Source organism: Nycticebus coucang, chromosome X (assembly GCF_027406575.1).
Source record: "Nycticebus coucang isolate mNycCou1 chromosome X, mNycCou1.pri, whole genome shotgun sequence".
Lineage (NCBI taxonomy): Eukaryota > Metazoa > Chordata > Mammalia > Primates > Lorisidae > Nycticebus > Nycticebus coucang.
The window spans coordinates 46,407,260-46,427,276 of record NC_069804.1 but is presented as its reverse complement, the minus strand read 5'-3'; the positions used below and the strand labels follow the sequence as shown (position 1 = coordinate 46,427,276).

The 20,017-nt window shown below is 40.7% G+C and overlaps 1 protein-coding gene across 1 annotated transcript in view; it reads right to left on the bottom strand.

Annotated features, from left to right (window-relative positions):
- Window positions 1–20,017, bottom strand: part of MAOA (monoamine oxidase A) — a 100,749-nt gene that overhangs the window by 11,934 nt on the left and 68,798 nt on the right. Inside the window, exon 9 of the mRNA XM_053579508.1 lies at window positions 18,029–18,125. Coding sequence (XP_053435483.1) covers window positions 18,029–18,125 — 97 coding nt within the window. The remainder of the gene's footprint in view (window positions 1–18,028; window positions 18,126–20,017) is intronic.

Genomic DNA, 20,017 nt, shown 5'->3' with positions numbered 1-20,017 from the left:
AATGCCATGCTGCCTTCAGTCTGCTTCTGTGTCTGAAACCCCAGCTAGGCTGTGCGCTTTTAAATGATAGGTTGCCTTCTTAACACAGTTTTGGGTATACAGTAGGAAGTCAAATTTTAGATGAATTAATGCTGTATTAAGTTATTATTATTATTATTATTATTTTGAGACAGAGTCTCAAGCTGTCACAGCTCACAGCAACCTCCAACTCTTGGGCTTCTCTTGCCTCAGCCTCCCGAGTAGGTGGGACTATAGGCGCCTGCCACAATGCCTGGCTATTTTTTTTTTTTTTTTGGTTGTAGTTATCATCATTGTTGTTTGGCAGACCTGGGCTGGATTCAAACCCGCCAGCTCCGGTGTATGTGGCTGGCGCCCTAGCCGCTTGAGCTACAGGTGCTGAGCCTGCTATTAAATTATTATTTTCATAATTACTGTTGCCTTCTGCCAAATACTCAACAAAAGCTGGAAAAAATAAATACAAAGTTGGACAATTAAGTTCATGAACTCATCCTAGAAAAATATATCTCACTGCTGAATATTACTTTGGTAATCTTTGAAGTACTTCTCTTGGAAAGCTATGTACTGACTTCAGTGCCCACTCCACCCTTCAAAGCATTTTTGTTTTTTTTCAAAGCACTTTATTGATGACAAGTTTGTGAACTTAACTGTCAGACCTCATACGATGACAGCACTGACGGCCATTCCAGAAGAAGTTTCAAAGGCATTGGTGGCAATGTATAGCTTCCCAAGGGGAGTACTTTGAAGGTGACCATAGTGATATTCATCAATGAGGTGTGTAGCACTCCTTGTAAGAGGAGTTCGCAAACTTAATTGTCTGACTTTGTATGTGTCTGTAGTGGACACCATGGTGGGGCTTCAAATCCACTTTTAGAAACCAGGCACTTGGGGGGTGGAGCAAGATGGTGGCCGAGTAACAGCTTCCCTGCATCTGGGCACCGTGAGTCTGGGGAGATAGGACTACAGGCATCTCTGACTGGTGGGATCTGCCTATTATCACCCCTGCGAGGATACAGGGAGTCAGTGAGAGACTTCTGGACCCCAAGAGGAGGACTAAAACAGTGGAAAACCGGCAAGTGGTCGCGTGTGTTCAATCCATCTAAACCTGTCTGCAACTGTAAGTTCAGTAGCAGCGAGACGGCAAACCAGAAAGGCCTTACCTATGAACTGTTTTGGTGTCCTTGGATTTGGCACTCAGTTGAAATGCCTTGGGGAGAGCCTGAGCGGGAGTGTGGAGAACTTTGGCCTTTGTCTAGGGCCCCAGTCTGAGCTGCTGAGCCAGACGGAGCTAATAGTGTTTGGCTCTGGGTCACAGGGAGCCATTGTGAGCGATCTGCCCTGGCAAGCTCCGCCCTCAGGGTGGCAGAGCTAGAATTGGGTGGGAGCTGGTAACCCAGCGACCAAGTAGCCTAAGGGTGGGGTCTGAGCCGCCTTGCAGCCCTAACCCTCAGGGGCAGAGTGAGACCAGTTTTGGCACACTGAGTAAGTGGATAGACACTTCAGCAGTGATTCCAGTGACAAGCATTATCCTGGGAAAGCTTCTACTCAGCAAGTGAACAAGTTCAAAGTGCCTTTTAAGTGGGCTGAAGAGAGATTTAGGGTGTCTACCTGCTGGGGTTTGAGAAATCAGCAGCCTCCAGTCGTATCAGAACTGTGATTAACATCTGATACCCCAGAAGACCACGTGTTGCCCAGACAAAATTCAATAACATATACATACTGCTTTGTTTTTGGTTGTGGTTTTTTTTTTTTTTTTTGGTTTGGTTGTTTTTTTTGTTTATTTTGATGTTGTTGATGCTGTTTTGTTTTTTAAGTTCAACCTTTTCCATACAGATCCTTTTTCTTTCTCAATTTTTCTAGTTCAATTATAATTTCCCATTGCTGCCTTTTTCAATAATTAGAACTTCATTTTTGCTAGTGTTTCTACCACTATTATTTGGTTTTCCACCCAATTTTATCCCGTAAAGTTTTCTGTTTGCTTGTTTTGGATTGATTTATACCATTTTTGCCTTTCCTCTCTACTTGGTAGAGGTGGGGTACTGTGTCTGATCAGGTTAGCAAAGAGCTGCTGACCTCAAGGGAACCACCCAACTGGGCACCCCCAGAAGGTGGTTTTTTTTAAGGTTGTGTCAAAGTACCCTACTGTACATCTATATTGCTCTGTCTCCCTCTTTCTGTGCCTCTCTTCTTTTTGTCAATATTCCTTTCACCCACCCTCTCTCCTTTCTCTAGTTTTCTTTTTTTTTTTCTTATCACTCGGTCCTCCTTTCTTTCATCCCTTTTTTGCTCTTCAACCTTCTCACACTTCTGGTCCTGTAACCCTTAGTCCACAGGCATGAGAACTTAAAGAGCAAGAGGAAGTGAAAGGAAAATTAGGGAAAGGAAATAGAAAAAAGAAATCACTCATGATGAAGAATCAGCAGAAAACTCCAGGCAACATGAAGAACCAGTCCAGAACAATCCCGCCAAGGGACCATGAGGTAGCTACTGCAGAGGATTCCACCTATAAAGAAATGATAGGAATGACAGAAAGGGAATTTAGAATACACATGTTGAAAACAATGAAAGAAATGATGGAAACAATGAAGGAAACTGCTAATAAAGTGGAAAATAACCAAAAGGAAATCCAAAAACAGAATCAAATAAGAGATGAATGATATGAAGAACATAAAAAGGATATAGCAGAGCTGAAGGAACTGAAACAGTCAATTAGGGAACTTAAAGATGCAATGGAAAGTATCAGCAACAGGTTAGACCATGCAGAAGAAAGAATTTCAGAGGTAGAAGACAAAGTTTTTGAGATAACTCAGATAGTAAAAGAGGCAGAAAAGAAGAGAGAGAAAGCAGAACGTTCACTGTCGGAATTATGGGACTTTATGAAGCGTTCCAACATACGAGTTATAGGAATTCCAGAAGGGGAAAAAGAATGCCCCAGAGGAATGGAAGCCATACTAGAGAATATTATAAAAGAAAATTTCCCAAATATCACCAAAGATTCTGACACACTGCTTTCAGAGGGATATCGGACCCCAGGTTGCCTCAACTCTAACTGAGCTTCTCCAAGACACATTGTGATGAACCTGTCCAAAGTCAAGACAAAAGAAAAGATTCTGCAAGCTGCCAGGAGTAAGCGCTAGTTGACCTACAGGGGCAAATCCATCAGAGTGACCGCAGACTTCTCTAATGAAACTTTCCAAGCAAGAAGACAATGGTCATCTACCTTTAATCTACTTAAACAGAACAATTTCGAGCCCAGATTCTGTACCCTGCTAAGCTAAGCTTAAAAATTGACGGAGAAATCAAATCATTTACGGATATACAAACATTGAGGAAATTTGCCACAACAAGACCAGCTCTACAGGAAATACTTCAACCTGTTCTGCACACTGACCACCACAATGGATCAGCAGCAATGTAAGAACTCAGAAATTAAAGGATAGAACCTAACCTCCACACTGATGCAAAAGATAAAACTAAGGAATGGACTCTCACCAAATAAGACGAATAGAATACTACCACACTTATCAATTATCTCAATAAATGTTAATGGCTTGAATTCCCCACTGAAGAGACATAGATTGGCTGACTGGATTAAAAAACACAAGCTAGCCATTTGCTGTCTGCAAGAAACACACCTGGCTTCAAAAGACAAATTAAAGCTCCGAGTCAAGGGTTGGAAGACAATTTTTCGGGCAAATGAAATTCAGAAGAAAAGAGGAGTTGCAATCTTATTTTCAGATACATGTGTATTTAAAGCAACTAAAGTCAAAAAAGACAAAGATGGTCACTTTATATTGGTCAAGGGAAAAACTACAACAAGAAGACATTTCAATTCTAAATATTTATACACCCAATTTAAATGCTCCCAGATTCTTGAAACAGACCTTACTCAGTCTGAGCAATATGATATCTGATAATACCATCATAACAGGGGACTTTAACACTCCTCTTACAGAGCTGGACAGATCCTCTAAACAGAAATTAAACAAAGATATAAGAGATTTAAATGAGACCCTAGAACAACTGTGCTTGATAGACGCATATAGAATACTCCATCCCAAAGATAAAGAATATACATTCTTCTCATCACCCCATGGAACATTCTCCAAAATTGATCATATCCTGGGACACAAAACAAATATCAACAGAATCAAAAGAATTGAAATTTTACCTTCTATCTTCTCAGACCATAAGGCACTAAAGATGGAACTCAACTCTAACAAAAATGCTCGACCCCACCCAAAGGCATGGAAATTAAACAATCTTCTGTTGAATAACAGATGGGTGCAGGAAGAAATAAAACAGGAAATCATTAACTTCCTTAAGCATAACAACAATGAAGACACAAGCTACAAAAACCTGTGGGATACTGCAAAAGCAGTTCTGAGAGGAAAATTCATCACTTTAGATGCCTACATTCGAAAAACAGAAAGAGAGCGCATCAACAATCTCACAAGAGATCTTATGGAATTGGAAAAAGAAGAACATTCTAAGCCTAAACTCAGTAGAAGAAAAGAAATATCCAAAGTCAAATCAGAGATCAAGGAAATTGAAAACAAAAGAATCATACAGAAAATTAATGAAACAAGGAGTTGGTTTTTTGAAAAAATAAATAAAATAGATAAAACATTGGCCAGAGTAACGAGGAATAGAAAAGTAAAATCTCTAGTAACCTCAATCAGAAATGATAAAGGGGAAATAACAACTGATCCCACAGAGATACAAGAGATCATCTCTGAATACTACCAGAAACTCTATGCCCAGAAATTTGAAAATGTGAAGGAAATGGATCAATATTTGGAATCACACCCTCTCCCTAGACTCAGACAGGAAGAAATAGAGCTCCTGAACAGACCAATTTCAAGCACTGAGATCAAAGAAACAATAAAAAATCTTCCAATCAAAAAATGCCCTGGTCCAGATGGCTTCACTCCAGAATTCTTTCAAACCTTCAAGGAAGAGCTTACTCCTGTACTGCAGAAATTATTCCAAAAAATTGAGGAAGAAGGAATCTTCCCCAACACGTTCTATGAAGCAAACATCAACCTGATACCAAAACCAGGAAAAGACCCAACCAAAAAGGAGAATTTCAGACCAATCTCACTCATGAATATAGACGCAAAATTTCTCAACAAAATCCTAGCCAATAGAAGGGAGACAAGATGGTGGACTGAAGCCAGCTTTCAACAAAGGCTCCCGTCCAGAAGGAGAGTTAAGGGACAGGAATTTAGTAAGTATCCTGGTGGACTTGAGCCTCACCAAGAGAGAAGGCTGAAGAACGCACATCAACACCGCTGAGGCAAGTTGTGATCACAAGGACGCAAACAAAAGGTACAAAATCCACCACCAAGCGGACGGGAGTCTCCCTCCCCCATGAGACCGGCTCTAGAGCCGCACAATTGAACAAGCGGGCAGAAATTAAAGGCCCTCCCACTACACTCCACGGGAGAGACCTTCTAAAAACTGGACTTACCTCCCCCACTGGGGTGCCGTGGCGTTCTCCTGCCGGACATAGGGCTGAATAAAACTTTGGGAATCCTTTGCCGGCAACCCTGAATCCCCGGCGCTCCCCTCCCGCCCACTGAGGTCTGGAGGCCTGTCCCCCAGGACTTCGGATCCTTGGGTGATTTCTCAAGGGGAGTGGACAGTCCCCGAGTTGCGACTGGTCAGCATTGACTCTGAGGCGCGCCGAGTGAGGAGAGGGCACCGGGCTAAGGGGGAGTAACGCCTCGCGGCACTTCCCTACGGTGCAGTGCACCAACCGTCCCCGGGCATAGGGGGCCCAAGACTGAATAAGACTCTGGCCTACCCGCTGAGAGCTGAGAACCCCTAATCTCACTCGGGGTCTGAGGGCCTATCCCCCAGGAGTTCGGCTCCTTGGGTGATTTCTCGAGGGGAGTGCACAGTGCCTGAGCTGCGTCAGGTCAGCGCTGATTCTGGGACACGTGAGCGAGGAGAGGGCACTCTGCTGAGGGGAAATCAAGCCTTGGCGGCACTTCCCTGCGGTGCAGTGCAGGAGCCCTCCCCGGACCGTAGTATTGCGTGAAACTGAATGAAACTCTAGCTTCCCCCCGCCCCACTCCCAATCAGGGTCTGGGGGCCCATCCCCCAAGAGTTCTGATTCTTGGGGGATCTCTTAAGGGGTGTGGACCCAGCACAAACTGCGGCCACTCAGTGCTGACTCTGGGGCACAGGACAGAGGAGAAAAGGGTCGCCTGAGTGCCCACACCAGAGCAGCAGTTCCCTGGAGGTAGATCAACAGCCGTTTTTTCTTTAACGGCAGAACGCTCACTTCTGGATATTCTGAGGCCACACCCCCTGTCTCCCTGGGCAACCAGAGGAGGCCACCGGTGACACGGCTCACAAACCTGGAAGCCTCCAGGGCGAGGCCGACCCAGAGAGGTGTTCAGACGCAATTCTCCAGCGGCAAAGACGTTTGAACTCAAAACAGCCCGTCTACTGTAGGCGACGACAGGAACAGAGACAGAACCTCACAAAGTTGTCTGTTCTCTTCTGTTCTGTTAGCAGCATCCATCAGGGACGGGGCTAAGCCTGAGTGAACACCTCCTTCCCATCACCTGCATCAAACACTCAAAGATGTCAGGCCCCATCTCCTCCTGCTAGATAGCGGCAGTCTGCGGGGGCCTGGCAGACTTCCTTGCGATTCAGGAAGGTGCAAACCCCTGGAGTGTCTGTTCACTGCAGGCAACTGGGTTAGCCATCTGCAGAGATACCAGTGACTGGGTCCGACGGAGGGGCAAAGTGGGGAAGGAGACGTCAACCTTCCCAGACTGCTCTGTTTGCTGGGTGGCTCCTCCTGACTCCACGCTGCACTGGGGTGAGCTGTGTCAGAGGAGTCACCAGGCCCCTGTGATCCAGTTCCCAGAGACCTCTTGAACCCTTCCACCCGAGACAAGTGCCGATTGAGACAGTTGATTTGGACCTTTTGAACTGGGCTAATAGACTGAGGACTTTTCAGGCGGTGTCCTGGGTGTGCGATTGTAGGAAGGTTTGATTCTCCTTTTCCAACTGGGGCCAGAGGTGGGCAGGCGGGGTGACTTAATTGCTGATTTTTCCACACAGCTGAGACTTCAAGCCAGAGTAGAAGTTGCAATAGGATCGAACAGAAACCAGCTGAAAACAAGACAGAACCACTTCGCTCCACCACACCAGACAGGGCCCCAGTCTCTCAGGCCACAACACTGTACGGGCCCTCGATAAAACCCCAGGGGAAAAACCAAAGGGAGTAAACCATGGGGTGGAATCAGCGGAAAAACTCTGGTAACATGAATAACCAGAATAGATCAAGCCCCCAAAGAAAAGATACGGCAGATGTGATTGAAGATCCCATTCATAAACAACTGGCTGAGATGTCAGAAGTCGAATTCAGAATTTGGTTTGCAGACAAGATTAATAAAATGGAATTAGCAATTCGAGGAGTAATTCAAAAACTGTCTCAAGAATTTAACGAATTTAAAGACAAAACCACCAAAGACTTAGACACACTGAAACAAGAACTTACAGCTCTCAAAGATATGAAAAATATAGTAGAATCCCTCAGTAACAGAATGGAGCAAGCAGAAGAAAGGATTTCTGACATTGAAGATAAAGTCTTCGAACGCTCCCAATCTCTCAAAGAGGAAGAGAAATGGAGAGCGAAAACGGATCACTCACTCAGAGAGCTCTCAGATAATTCGAAAAAAAACAACATAAGGGTTATAGGAATTTCGGAGAATGATGAAGTGGCTGCCAAGGGCACAGAGGCCCTTCTACATGAAATTATGAAAGAAAAATTTCCAGACATGCCTAGAGAATCTGAAATTCAGATAGCAGACAGCTTCAGAACCCCAGCACGATTCAACCCCAATAAGCCATCTCCCAGACATATCATAATTAGCTTCACTAAAGTTAACATGAAAGAGACGATTCTCAAAGCAGCCCGGTGAAAGAAAACTATAACGTACAAAGGTAAGAATATTAGAATAACTGCAGATCTCTCTGCTGAAACTTTTCAAGCAAGAAGAGGCTGGTCATCAACTTTTAATCTCCTAAAGCAAAAAAACTTTCAACCCAGGATCTTGTATCCAGCTAAACTGAGTTTCATCTATGATGGAGAAATTAAATACTTCAATGACATTCATATGTTGAAAAAATTTGCCATAAGTAAACCAGCTCTTCAGGATGTTCTCAGACCTATCCTCCACAATGACCAACCCAAACCTATACCACAAAAGTGAACTCACTCAGAAACTTCAGATCAAACTCCAACTTCCACACTGGCGAAAGGATTAAAAATGTCCACTGGACCTTTGAAAAACTCGATACCCAAAATTCCACCAGACTTATCAATACTCTCCATCAATGTGAATGGCTTAAACTGTCCTCTAAAGAGGCATAGGTTAGCTGACTGGATACAAAAACTTAAGGCAGATATTTGTTGCATACAAGAGTCACATCTCAACTTAAAAGACAAATACAGACTCAGGGTGAAAGGATGGTCATCCATATTTCAGGCAAATGGTAATCAGAAAAAAGCAGGTGTTGCAATTTTATTTGCAGATACAGTAGGCTTTAAACCATCAAAAGTAAGGAAGGACAAGAATGGTCACTTCATATTTGTTAAGGGTAATACTCAATATGACGAGATCTCAATTATTAATATCTATGCACCCAACCAGAATGCACCTCAATTTATAAGAGAAACTCTAACAGACATGAGTAACTTGATTTCCTCCAGCTCCATAATCGTTGGAGATTTCAACACTCCCTTGGCAGTGTTGGATCGATCCTCCAGAAAGAAGCTGAGCAAAGAAATCTTAGATTTAAACCTAACCATCCAATATTTAGATTTAGCAGACATCTACAGAACATTTCATCCCAACAAAACTGAATACACATACTTCTCATCAGCCCACGGAACTTACTCCAAAATTGATCACATTTTAGGTCACAAGTCTAACCTCAGTAAATTTAAAGGAATAGAAATTATTCCATGCATCTTCTCGGACCATCATGGAATAAAACTTGAATTGAGTAACAACAGGAATCTGCATACCCATACAAAAACATAGAAGTTAAATAACCTTATGCTGAATGATAGCTGGGTCGGAGATGAGATTAAGAAAGAAATCACCAATTTTTTGGAACAAAATGACAATGAAGACACAAACTATCAGAACCTCTGGGACACTGCAAAGGTAGTTCTAAGAGGGAAATTTATAGCACTGCAAGCCTTCCTCAAGAGAACGGAAAGAGAGGAAGTTAACAACTTAATGGGACATCTCACGCAACTGGAAAAGGAAGAACATGCCAACCCCAAACCCAGTAGAAGAAAAGAAATAACCAAAATTAGAGCAGAATTAAATGAAATTGAAAACAAAAGAATAATACAACAGATCAATAAATCAAAAAGCTGGTTTTTTGAAAAGGTCAATAAAATAGATAAACCTCTGGCCAACCTAATCAGGAAAAAAAGAGTAAAATCTCTTATCTCATCAATCAGAAACAACAAAGACGAAATAACCACAGACTCATCAGAAATCCAAAAAATCCTTAATGAATATTACAAGAAACTTTATTCTCAGAAATATGAAAATCTGAAGGAAATAGACCGATACTTGGAAGCATGCCACCTTCTAAGACTTAACCAGAATCAAGTGGAAATGTTGAACAGACCCATATCAAGTTCAGAAATAGCATCAACTATACAAAACCTCCCTAAAAAGAAAAGCCCGGGACCAGATGGTTTCACGTCAGAATTCTACCAAACCTTTAAAGAGGAATTAGTACCTATATTACTCAACCTGTTCCAAAATGTAGAAAAAGAAGGAAGACTACCCAACACGTTCTATGAAGCAAATATCACCCTGATCCCCAAACCAGGAAAAGACCCAACAAGTAAAGAAAATTATAGACCAATATCACTAATGAATATAGATGCAAAAATATTCAACAAGATCCTAACAAACAGAATCCAGCAACACATCAAACAAATTATACATCATGACCAAGTTGTTTTTATCCCAAGGTCTCAAGGCTGGTTCAATATACGTAAATCTATAAATGTAATTCAGCACATAAACAAATTAAAAAACAAAGACCATATGATTCTCTCAATTGATGCAGAAAAAGCTTTTGATAATATCCAGCATCCCTTCATGATCAGAACACTCAAGAAAATTGGTCTAGAAGGGACTTTTCTTAAACTGATAGAGGCTATCTACAGCAAACCCACAGCCAATATCATATTGAATGGAGTTAAATTGGAATCATTTCCACTCAGATCAGGAACCAGACAAGGCTGCCCATTGTCTCCATTGCTTTTCAACATTGTAATGGAAGTTTTAGCCACTGCAATTAGGGAAGAAAAGGCGATCAAGGGTATCCATATAGGGTCAGAAGAGATCAAACTCTTGCTCTTCGCAGATGATATGATTGTGTATCTGGAAAACACTATGGACTCTACTACAAAACTCCTAGAAGTGATCAAGGAATACAGCAGCGTCTCAGGTTACAAAATCAACATTCATAAATCGGTAGCCTTTATATACACCAACAACAGTCAAATTGAAAAAACAGTTAAGGATTCTATCCCATTCACAGTAGTGCCAAAGAAGATGAAATGTTTGGGAATTTACCTAACAAAAGACGTGAAAGATCTCTATAAAGAGAACTATGAAACTCTAAGAAAAGAAATAGCTGAAAATGTTAACAAATGGAAAAACAGACCATGCTCATGGCTAGGAAGAATCAACATTATCAAAATGTCCATACTACCCAAAACAATATATAATTTCAACGCACTCCCTATTAAAGCTCCACTGTCATATTTTAAAGATCTTGAAAAAACATTACTTTGTTTTATATGGAATCAGAAAAAAACCTCGAATAGCCAAGACATTACTCAGAAATAAAAACAAAACAGGAGGAATCACACTACCAGACCTCAGACTTTACTACAAATCGATAGTGATCAAAACAGCATGGTATTGGCACAAAAACAGAGAAGTAGATATCTGGAATACAATAGAGAACCAAGAGATGAATCCAGCTACTTACCGCTATTTGATTTTTGACAAGCCAATTAAAAACATTCAGTGGGGAAAAGATTCCCTATTTAACAAATGGTGCTGGGTGAACTGGCTGGCAACCTGCAGAAGACTGAAATTGGACCCACACCTTTCACCATTAACTAAGATAGACTCTCATTGGATTAAAGATTTAAACTTAAGACATGAAACTATAAAAATACTAGAGGAGAATGCAGGGAAAACCCTTGAAGAAATTGGTCTGGGTGAGTATTTCATGAGGAGAACCCCCCGGGCAATTGAAGCAGCTTCAAAAATACACTACTGGGACTTGATCAAACTAAAAAGCTTCTGCACAGCTAAGAACACAGTAAGCAGAGCAAGCAGACAGCCCTCAGAATGGGAGAAGATATTTGCAGGGTATAACTCTGACAAAGGTTTAATAACCAGAATCCACAGAGAACTCAAACGCATCAGCAAGAAAAAAACAAGGGATCCCATCGCAGGCTGGGCAAGGGATTTGAAGAGAAACTTCTCTGAAGAAGACAGGCGCACGGCCTTCAGACATATGAAAAAATGCTCATCATCTTTAATCATCAGAGAAATGCAAATCAAAACTACTTTGAGATATCATCTAACTCCAATGAGACTAGCCTATATCACAAAATCTCAAGACCAGAGATGTTGGCGTGGATGCGGAGAAAAGGGAACACTTCTGCACTGCTGGTGGGAATGCAAATTAATACATTCCTTTTGGAAAGATATATGGAGAACACTCAGAGATCTAAAAATAGATCTGCCATTCAATCCTGTAATTCCTCTGCTGGGCATATACCCAGAAGACCAAAAATCACAACATAACAAAGATATTTGTACCAGAATGTTTATTGCAGCCCAATTCATAATAGCTAAGTCATGGAAAAAGCCCAAGTGCCCATCGATCCACGAATGGATTAATAAATTGTGGTATATGTATACCATGGAATACTATGCAGCCTTAAAGAAAGATGGAGACGTTACCTCTTTCATGTTTACATGGATGGAGCTGGAACATATTCTTCTTAGTAAAGTATCCCAAGAATGGAAGAAAAAATACCCAATGTACACAGCCCTACTATGAAACTAATTTGGGACTCTCACATGAAAGCTTTAACACAGCTACAACTTAACAATAGGGGGAAGTGGGAAAGGGGGGGGTGGGTAGAGGGAGGGGAATCGGTGGGATCACACCTGTGGTGCATATTACAGGGGTATTTGCGAAACTTGGTAAATGTAGAATGTAAATGTTTTGGCACAGTAACTGAGATAACGCCGGAAAGGCTATGTTAACCACTGTGATAAAAATGTGTCAAATGGTTTATGAAGTGAGTGTATGATGCCCCATAATCATATCATTGTATACAGTTATGATTTAATAAAAAAATTAAAAAAAAAATCCTAGCCAATAGATTACAGCTTACCATCAAAAAAGTCATTCATCGTGATCAAGTAGGCTTCATCCCAGGGATGCAAGGCTGGTTTAACATACGCAAGTCCATAAACGTTATCCACCATATTAACAGAGGCAAAAATAAAGATCACATGATCCTCTCAATAGATGCAGAAAAAGCATTTGATAAAATCCAGCATCCTTTTCTAATTAGAACACTGAAGAGTATAGGCATAGGTGGCACATTTCTAAAACTGATTGAAATATGACAAACCCACAGCCAATATTTTACTGAATGGAGTAAAACTGAAAGCTTTTCCTCTTAGAACTGGAACCAGACAAGGTTGTCCTCTGTCACCTTTACTATTCAACATAGTGCTGGAAGTTCTAGCCAATACAATTAGGCAAGACAAGGAAATAAAGGGAATCCAAATGGGAGCAGAGGAGGTCAAACTTTCCCTCTTTGCTGACGACATGATCTTATACTTAGAGAACCCCAAAGACTCAACCACAAGACTCCTAGAAGTCATCAAAAAATACAGTAATGTTTCAGGATATAAAATCAATGTCCACAAGTCAGTAGCCTTTGTATACACCAATAACAGTCAAGATGAGAAGCTAATTAAGGACACAACTCCCTTCCCCATAGTTTCAAAGAAAATGAAATACCTAGGAATATACCTAACGAAGGAGGTGAAGGACCTCTATAAAGAAAACTATGAAATCCTCAGAAAGGAAATAGCAGAGGATATTAACAAATGGAAGAACATACCATGCTCATGGATGGGAAGAATCAACATTGTTAAAATGTCTATACTTCCCAAAGCAATCTACCTATTCAATGCCATTCCTATCAAAATACCAACATCGTACTTTCAAGATTTGGAAAAAATGATTCTGAGTTTTGTATGGAACCGGAAAAAACCCCGTATAGCTAAGGCAGTTCTTTGTAACAAAAATAAAGCTGGGGGCATCAGCATACCAGATTTTAGTCTGTAACTACAAAGCCATAGTGCTCAGGACAGCATGGTACTGTCATAAAAACAGAGACATAGACACTTGGAATCGAATTGAAAACTAAGAAATGAAACTAACATCTTACAACCACCTAATCTTCAATAAACCAAACAAGAACATACCTTGGGGGAAAGACTCCCTATTCAATAAGTGGTGTTGGGAGAACTGGATGTCTACATGTAAAAGACTGAAACTGGACCCACACCTTTCCCCATTCACAAAAATTGATTCAAGATGGATAAAGGACTTAAATTTGAGGCATGAAACAATAAAAATCCTCAAAGAAAGCATAGGAAAAACACTGGAAGATATTGGCCTGGGGAAAGACTTCATGAAGAAGACTGCCATGGCAATTGCAACGACAACAAAAATAAACAAATGGGACTTCATTAAACTGAAAAGCTTCTGTACAGCTAAGGAGACAACAACCAAAGCAAAGAGACAACCTACACAATGGGAAAGGATATTTGCATATTTTCAATCAGACAAAAGCTTGATAACTAGGATCTATAGAGAACTCAAATTAATCCACATGAAAAAAGCCAACAATCCCATATACCAATGGGCAAGAGACATGAATAGAACTTTCTCTAAAGATGACAGACGAAGGGCTAACAAACTCATGAAAAAATGTTCATCATCTCTATATATTAGAGAAATGCAAATCAAAACAACCCTGAGATATCATCTAACCCCAGTGAGAATGGCCCACATCACAAAATCTCAAAACTGCAGATGCTGGCATGGATGTGGAGAGAAGGGAACACTTTTACACTGCTGGGGGGACTGCAAACTAGTACAACCTTTCTGGAAGGAAGTATGGAGAAACCTCAAAGCACTCAAGCTAGACCTCCCATTTGATCCTGCAATCCCATTACTGGGCATCTACCCAGAAGGAAAAAAATCCTTTTATCATAAGGACACTTGTACTAGACTGTTTATTGCAGCTCAATTTACAATCGCCAAAATGTGGAAACAGCCTAAATGCCTAGCAACCCAGGAATATATTAACAAGCTGTGGTATATGTATACCACGGAATACTATTCAGCCATTAAAAAAAAATGGAGACTTTACATCCTTCGTATTAACCTGGATGGACGTGGAAGACATTATTCTTAGTAAAGCATCACAAGAATGGAGAAGCATGAATCCTATGTACTCAATTTTGATATGAGGAGAATTAATGACAATTAAGGTTATGGGCGGGGGAAGCAGAAAGAGGGACGGAGGGAGAGGGGTGGGGCTTGGTGTGTGTCACATTTTATAGGGGCAAGACATGATTGCAAGAGGGACTTTACCTAACAATTGCAATCAGTGTAACCTGGCTTATTGTACCCTCAATGAATCCCCAACAATAAAAAAAAAAAAAAGAAACCATGCACTTGGTACCTCTAGTTAATAGCTGACCTTCCCCAGCAATTGCACTAGGCAACAGAGAAAGGCCTTGTCTCAGTTCAGGGCAACTTTGAAGGCTCATCCCAGCTCCATAGCTTCCCAGGGGATGGCTGAAACCTTTTTTGGGATAACATTGGTACCCACCTTCTCCCTCTGCCTGATCCTGATTCCTTCCCTTCCCTTATAGATAGTAATGCCCAGAGTATTTCCCCATAAACCTCCTGTACCCAAATCTCCATCTCCCAGTCAGCTTCCCTGGAAATTGACCTAACACAGTCCCTAAATAAAGTAACTCAATAAAACACGGTTATAACTTGTCTGCTTCCCTCTAATCAGATTCTATTTATTATACTATTTATTACTAATTTTATATATATTTTAAAGAATTGAATTGTGACATGGAAGTCCTTAGTTAAACTATTATTAGAAAACTTTCAAAAATCCAAATGAGCTAAAGGACAATGAAATTATTTCTCCATTAAAAAATATAAAACTGTACTTCTCTCATTCAAGACCAAAAAGACAAGTACATCAGAGCTGAAAACAGATGTTTCCTTCTCTCTCCAACCGCCAAATTAAAGTGTTCCTCAAATTTGGCAATTCCCATAGGGCTATTATTAGAGATTGTTCTGAGAAGTAAAGATACAAAATGTGTTAATAAAGAGAACTGTATTTCAGAGGAAGCTATGGATTATTTAAGAAATTCGAACTATTGAATTTTATGGGGTAAAGTCATAATTTTTGCATGATTTATTTAGCACCTTAACTTATGACTATTAATGATTTTAATTAAATTTTAGGGTTTTACAAGAATCAGTAAGTTTAGACTTATGCCATACTTTTCTAAAGTCCTTAATGTCTGTTAAAAGATTAAATGATTTATCTGAAAACCTCTTTAATCAATTCATCTTGCGTGCTTTTTATAGTTCCTTTCCCAATGGGAAGTTAGTGTTGGCTATTTATGTTAAATCTCAAATCATAAATGAAATAATATCTTTCATCTAATCTTAACGATAGACAAATATCCTTTAACTTTCTTTGGTGTTTTATCAAGGAAATTAAACATGTTTGTTTTGTGTTTGGGACATTCATATTTCTAAAGTACAAGGTCCTTTCTAGTTTCCCAAAAAAGCTGGTTGTTACAAACACAGTGCTAGGCTAGGCAATCACCACTCCAGGCTTTTGTGGCCATAGCCAAAAACAAAGAGCAGTGGGGAGGCCATCGTCCAGATAAAACAGATTAGAATATCTCTTGCTAGAAACTGCCTAAGTAAGGCAGTTTAACCCCATTAACATCCGGAAGTACCCTGCCAAACAAAGCCCAGAAGGTCAGATATCACTGTATCTAACTCCTAGGGCAAGAAGAATATCAGTGTTTCTCCATCCATAGTTGGATTGATCTTAGCTGACAGTCTCCTGAAGCCTGTACCCCAGCCTTTTGATTTTCTCTGGCATATAGAAAGAAAGTGATGTCAAACTGCCATGACAATCTGTATCCTTTCTTGCCCGCTGGGGTTAGGGATAAAGATGTATTGTTCCAATGGTTATTATGTGGTAAGAATATACCCTTCTCAGGGAAGCTGGTGCTATTTCTTATATTTTACAACCAGAGAAATGGTTTAGTAACCCAGGACCTGCTTTCTAGAAGAAACCACAGCCTCCTTTCTAAGTCCCCTGGGACACGGATTTGCTCCTTTTATCTTTGTAATTTTCCTTCCAGACATGATGTGCATGTGTTTTGCTTCTCTCTTCAAGCAGGAGGTGTGCATTTCCCAGAGGTAAAGAGGAAACCACTGGTCTCTAAAAGTTACTTGACTATTATTAAAGCTGTGTTCTTTTTGTTACAGTGCCATAGAATAAACAGCTTTTTATTCATGTAGCTTTTGATGGAAGCCAAAAGGCAGGCAAATGAGAGCTAGGGTACTCCTTGGTGATTCCTTTGTAGAGACCCCACTTCCTTTCCTGAACTCCTAGTCCCCAACAGCCAAGACAACTGTGTGCAGGGATGGGTTTTCTAGACAGAACCACAGCTCAGACCATCCACACACTTCCATGAATAAGTGAAGCACTGTTGATGAAGGATAACTGTGGAGTGATTGACCAGAAAAATGTGCTGTGCCATCCACTAAAGCAGTATTTTTTTTTTGAGACAGAGCCTCAAGCTGTCACCCTAGGTAGAGTGCTATGGCATCATAGCTCACAGCAACCTCCAACTCCTGGGCTTAAGCAATTCTCTTGCCTCAGCCTCCCAAGTAGCTGGGACTACAGGCACCCGCCACAACGCCCGGCTATTTTTTGGTTGCAGCCGTCATTGTTGTTTGGCGGGACCTGGGCTGGATTCGAACCTGCCAGCTCAGGTATATGTGGCTGGCACCTTAGCCGCAGGAGCCATAGACGCCGAGCCTAAAGCAGTATTTTTCAACCTCTTCTATCTCATGGCACACTTGAACCTGTAGTTAAACTTCGGCAGCACACTTAAATTATGTGGATCCAAAAAAAACAAGACTAAAAGGAATTTACTTACTGTGCTTTGAACTTCTTTTGAAAATAATTTAGTTAATGATCTCTAAAAATTTTTGTGGCACACCTAAGATCCTTGCACAGCACACCAGTGTGCCGCATGGCACATGGGTTGAAAATCACTGCAGTAGAGGCCTGGCTTAGACTCTGAACTACATCTCCTAATGGGTCAGCTATCTTGTATCTTAGGGTAACAACTGACTTTTGCTACATAGTAGATGTCTGGAATGGAGAAAAGGGGTAAGCCCACAAACCCTGAATTTGGAAAGTTTTACAGGATAAAGCAGTTAGTTCTCATTCCAGGATAGTTGTGAACATCCTGCTTTTAGGTAAGGCTCGCTATGACACCACCTGTCTAGCTGCCTTGTTTTTTTTCACTTGGTCCTCAACATGTAAGCTTTATGAGAGAAAAGCATACATGAGCATAAGTTCAAAAATAATGTCAATTTTAATAAAGTTTCCCTGTGTTCTTATGCTACATAAAACATTACTATAATTTTTAATATATGGAAACATCATATAGTTTTGTATGGGTATTCATCATAGCTCAATTCCAAAGCAATATACTTTGCCAGCATCCAACACAACTCAGAAAACGCAGAATGGCCAGCTTAATCTTACCCCATGATGGCGGGCAGCGAACCATCTGGCTTGGTGTCATCCAAGGTTATTGAAATTGGGGCTTCTTCATCTTCAATGATCATGCAGCCACAGTAGTCTTAACCAGGAGAAAATCAACAGGAAATTGATTTTCATCAGTCACTTCATCAGAGACACACACATACATAAAATATATATAAACTATTTTGCTAAGAGGAAAGCAAATCTTAAATTCTTGGTCTTTGCCCTCAACCCTACAAACTATTTCCAGTTAAAAATACACAGTAACTATACAAGATATGACCTATTTCTTTCCCCTTTATGTAAAGAGCTTAGGGCTGACCAAGGAAGGGCAAAAATGGAAAGATGTCCCTGGATTCTGGATACATGGGGAAAGAGGGAGTGTACTAAAGGGAATCAATCAGCCCTACCAATCCATGGAAGAAATTGCAGGAGGGAACCCTGTGAGTATAAGCAGGAGGCTTAATCAATAGTAGTCACCATCTTTGGGTAGCCTTCTAAGTCCCATACTTGCCTCACTGATCCTCATAACTACCTGACAATTGGTTTTATTGTCCCCATTTTTTTTTTAAGAGGTAGAGTTTTACTTTGTCGCCCTTTGTAGAGTGCCATGGTGTCACAGCTCACAGGAACCTCCAGCTCTTGGACTTAGGTGATTCACTTGCCTCAGCCTCCCGAGTAACTGGGACTACAGGCGCCCACCACAACACCCGGCTATTTCTTTGTTGCAGTTTGGCTGGGGCCGGGTTCAAACCTGCCACCCTTGGTATATGGGCTGGCACCCTACTCACTGAGCCACAGGTATCACCCTACTGTCACCATTTTAAGCTTATAGACTGATGCTAGTAAGCAAGTGAAGTACACAAATGCATGACTTCAACACTGCACTTTTTCTCCGGTTCCCCCTGGCCTTACTCTGTTCATTAACAGGAAACAGCAGAACAAATGCTAGGAGCCAGCACAATGGTGGCTATGTGATTGATGTGATCTCTTTCTTCCCTCCCATTGCTAAAAAGTGCTCTTGGTGTCATTTTGTGTTGCCAAGGGCTATGAGAAATTTAACATACCAAGATTTTTTATCTCTTCTCTGCCAATTTGAAAAGACTTTCTCCCTGACCCCCCTTTCCCGCCTTGAGACAGAGTCTCACTTTGTTGCCCTCAGTAGAGTGCTGTGATGTCACAGCTCATAGGAACCTCAAACTCTTGGGCTTAAGTGATTCTCTTGCCTCAGCCTCCCAAGTAGCTGGAACTACAGGTACCCACCACAACGCCCGGCTATTTTTTTTTATTTTGAATATAAAACTATTTATTGACCACTGTTCACTATTATTTACAATAAAAGTAAACAATATACAATTAGATAACATTCTGATTATTATGACTTTTTTTATGGCTTCTGCTCAACCAGTAACCCAAATACTGAAAAGTTTGAGTCTACATGTAAGGAATGAGTTGCGGTAAGGAAAAAACATGCACGTCAATAGTTTTAGATTACAAAGTTTGTTCAGACATTTATGTAAAAAGGTATGCAACTGCCAAAATGGCTTAACCATCTGATTAGGTTTCTGTAAGCCAAGCCTAGGAATGGATTACTACAAGAATCTTTAATGACCATTTAACTAAGTCTTATTTGTTTACCCATTAGAACACACCAGGATTTGTCTAGTTTCCTCATGCGAGTGGGTAGGTTATTGGTTATGATAAAGCTTTTCCTTTTAGAAATTTTGTAAACACAATTTTGCATTTATATGACTATACATACAGATTCTGACATGGCTGCTTTTAAATTATCCATTTAAATTGTTGAATTAAGAATCAACTATTTAATTTGAAACATTATGGCTTCAGGAAAATTTTCTATTATTACGTTGCTCAGAATGATGGTATTGCAGACACCTGGGCTTACCTGTGACTTTTGTTTTGGTGAATGTTTAAAAACAAAGAAATCATGTACATATGAATGTCACATATACACATACAGAAACAAAT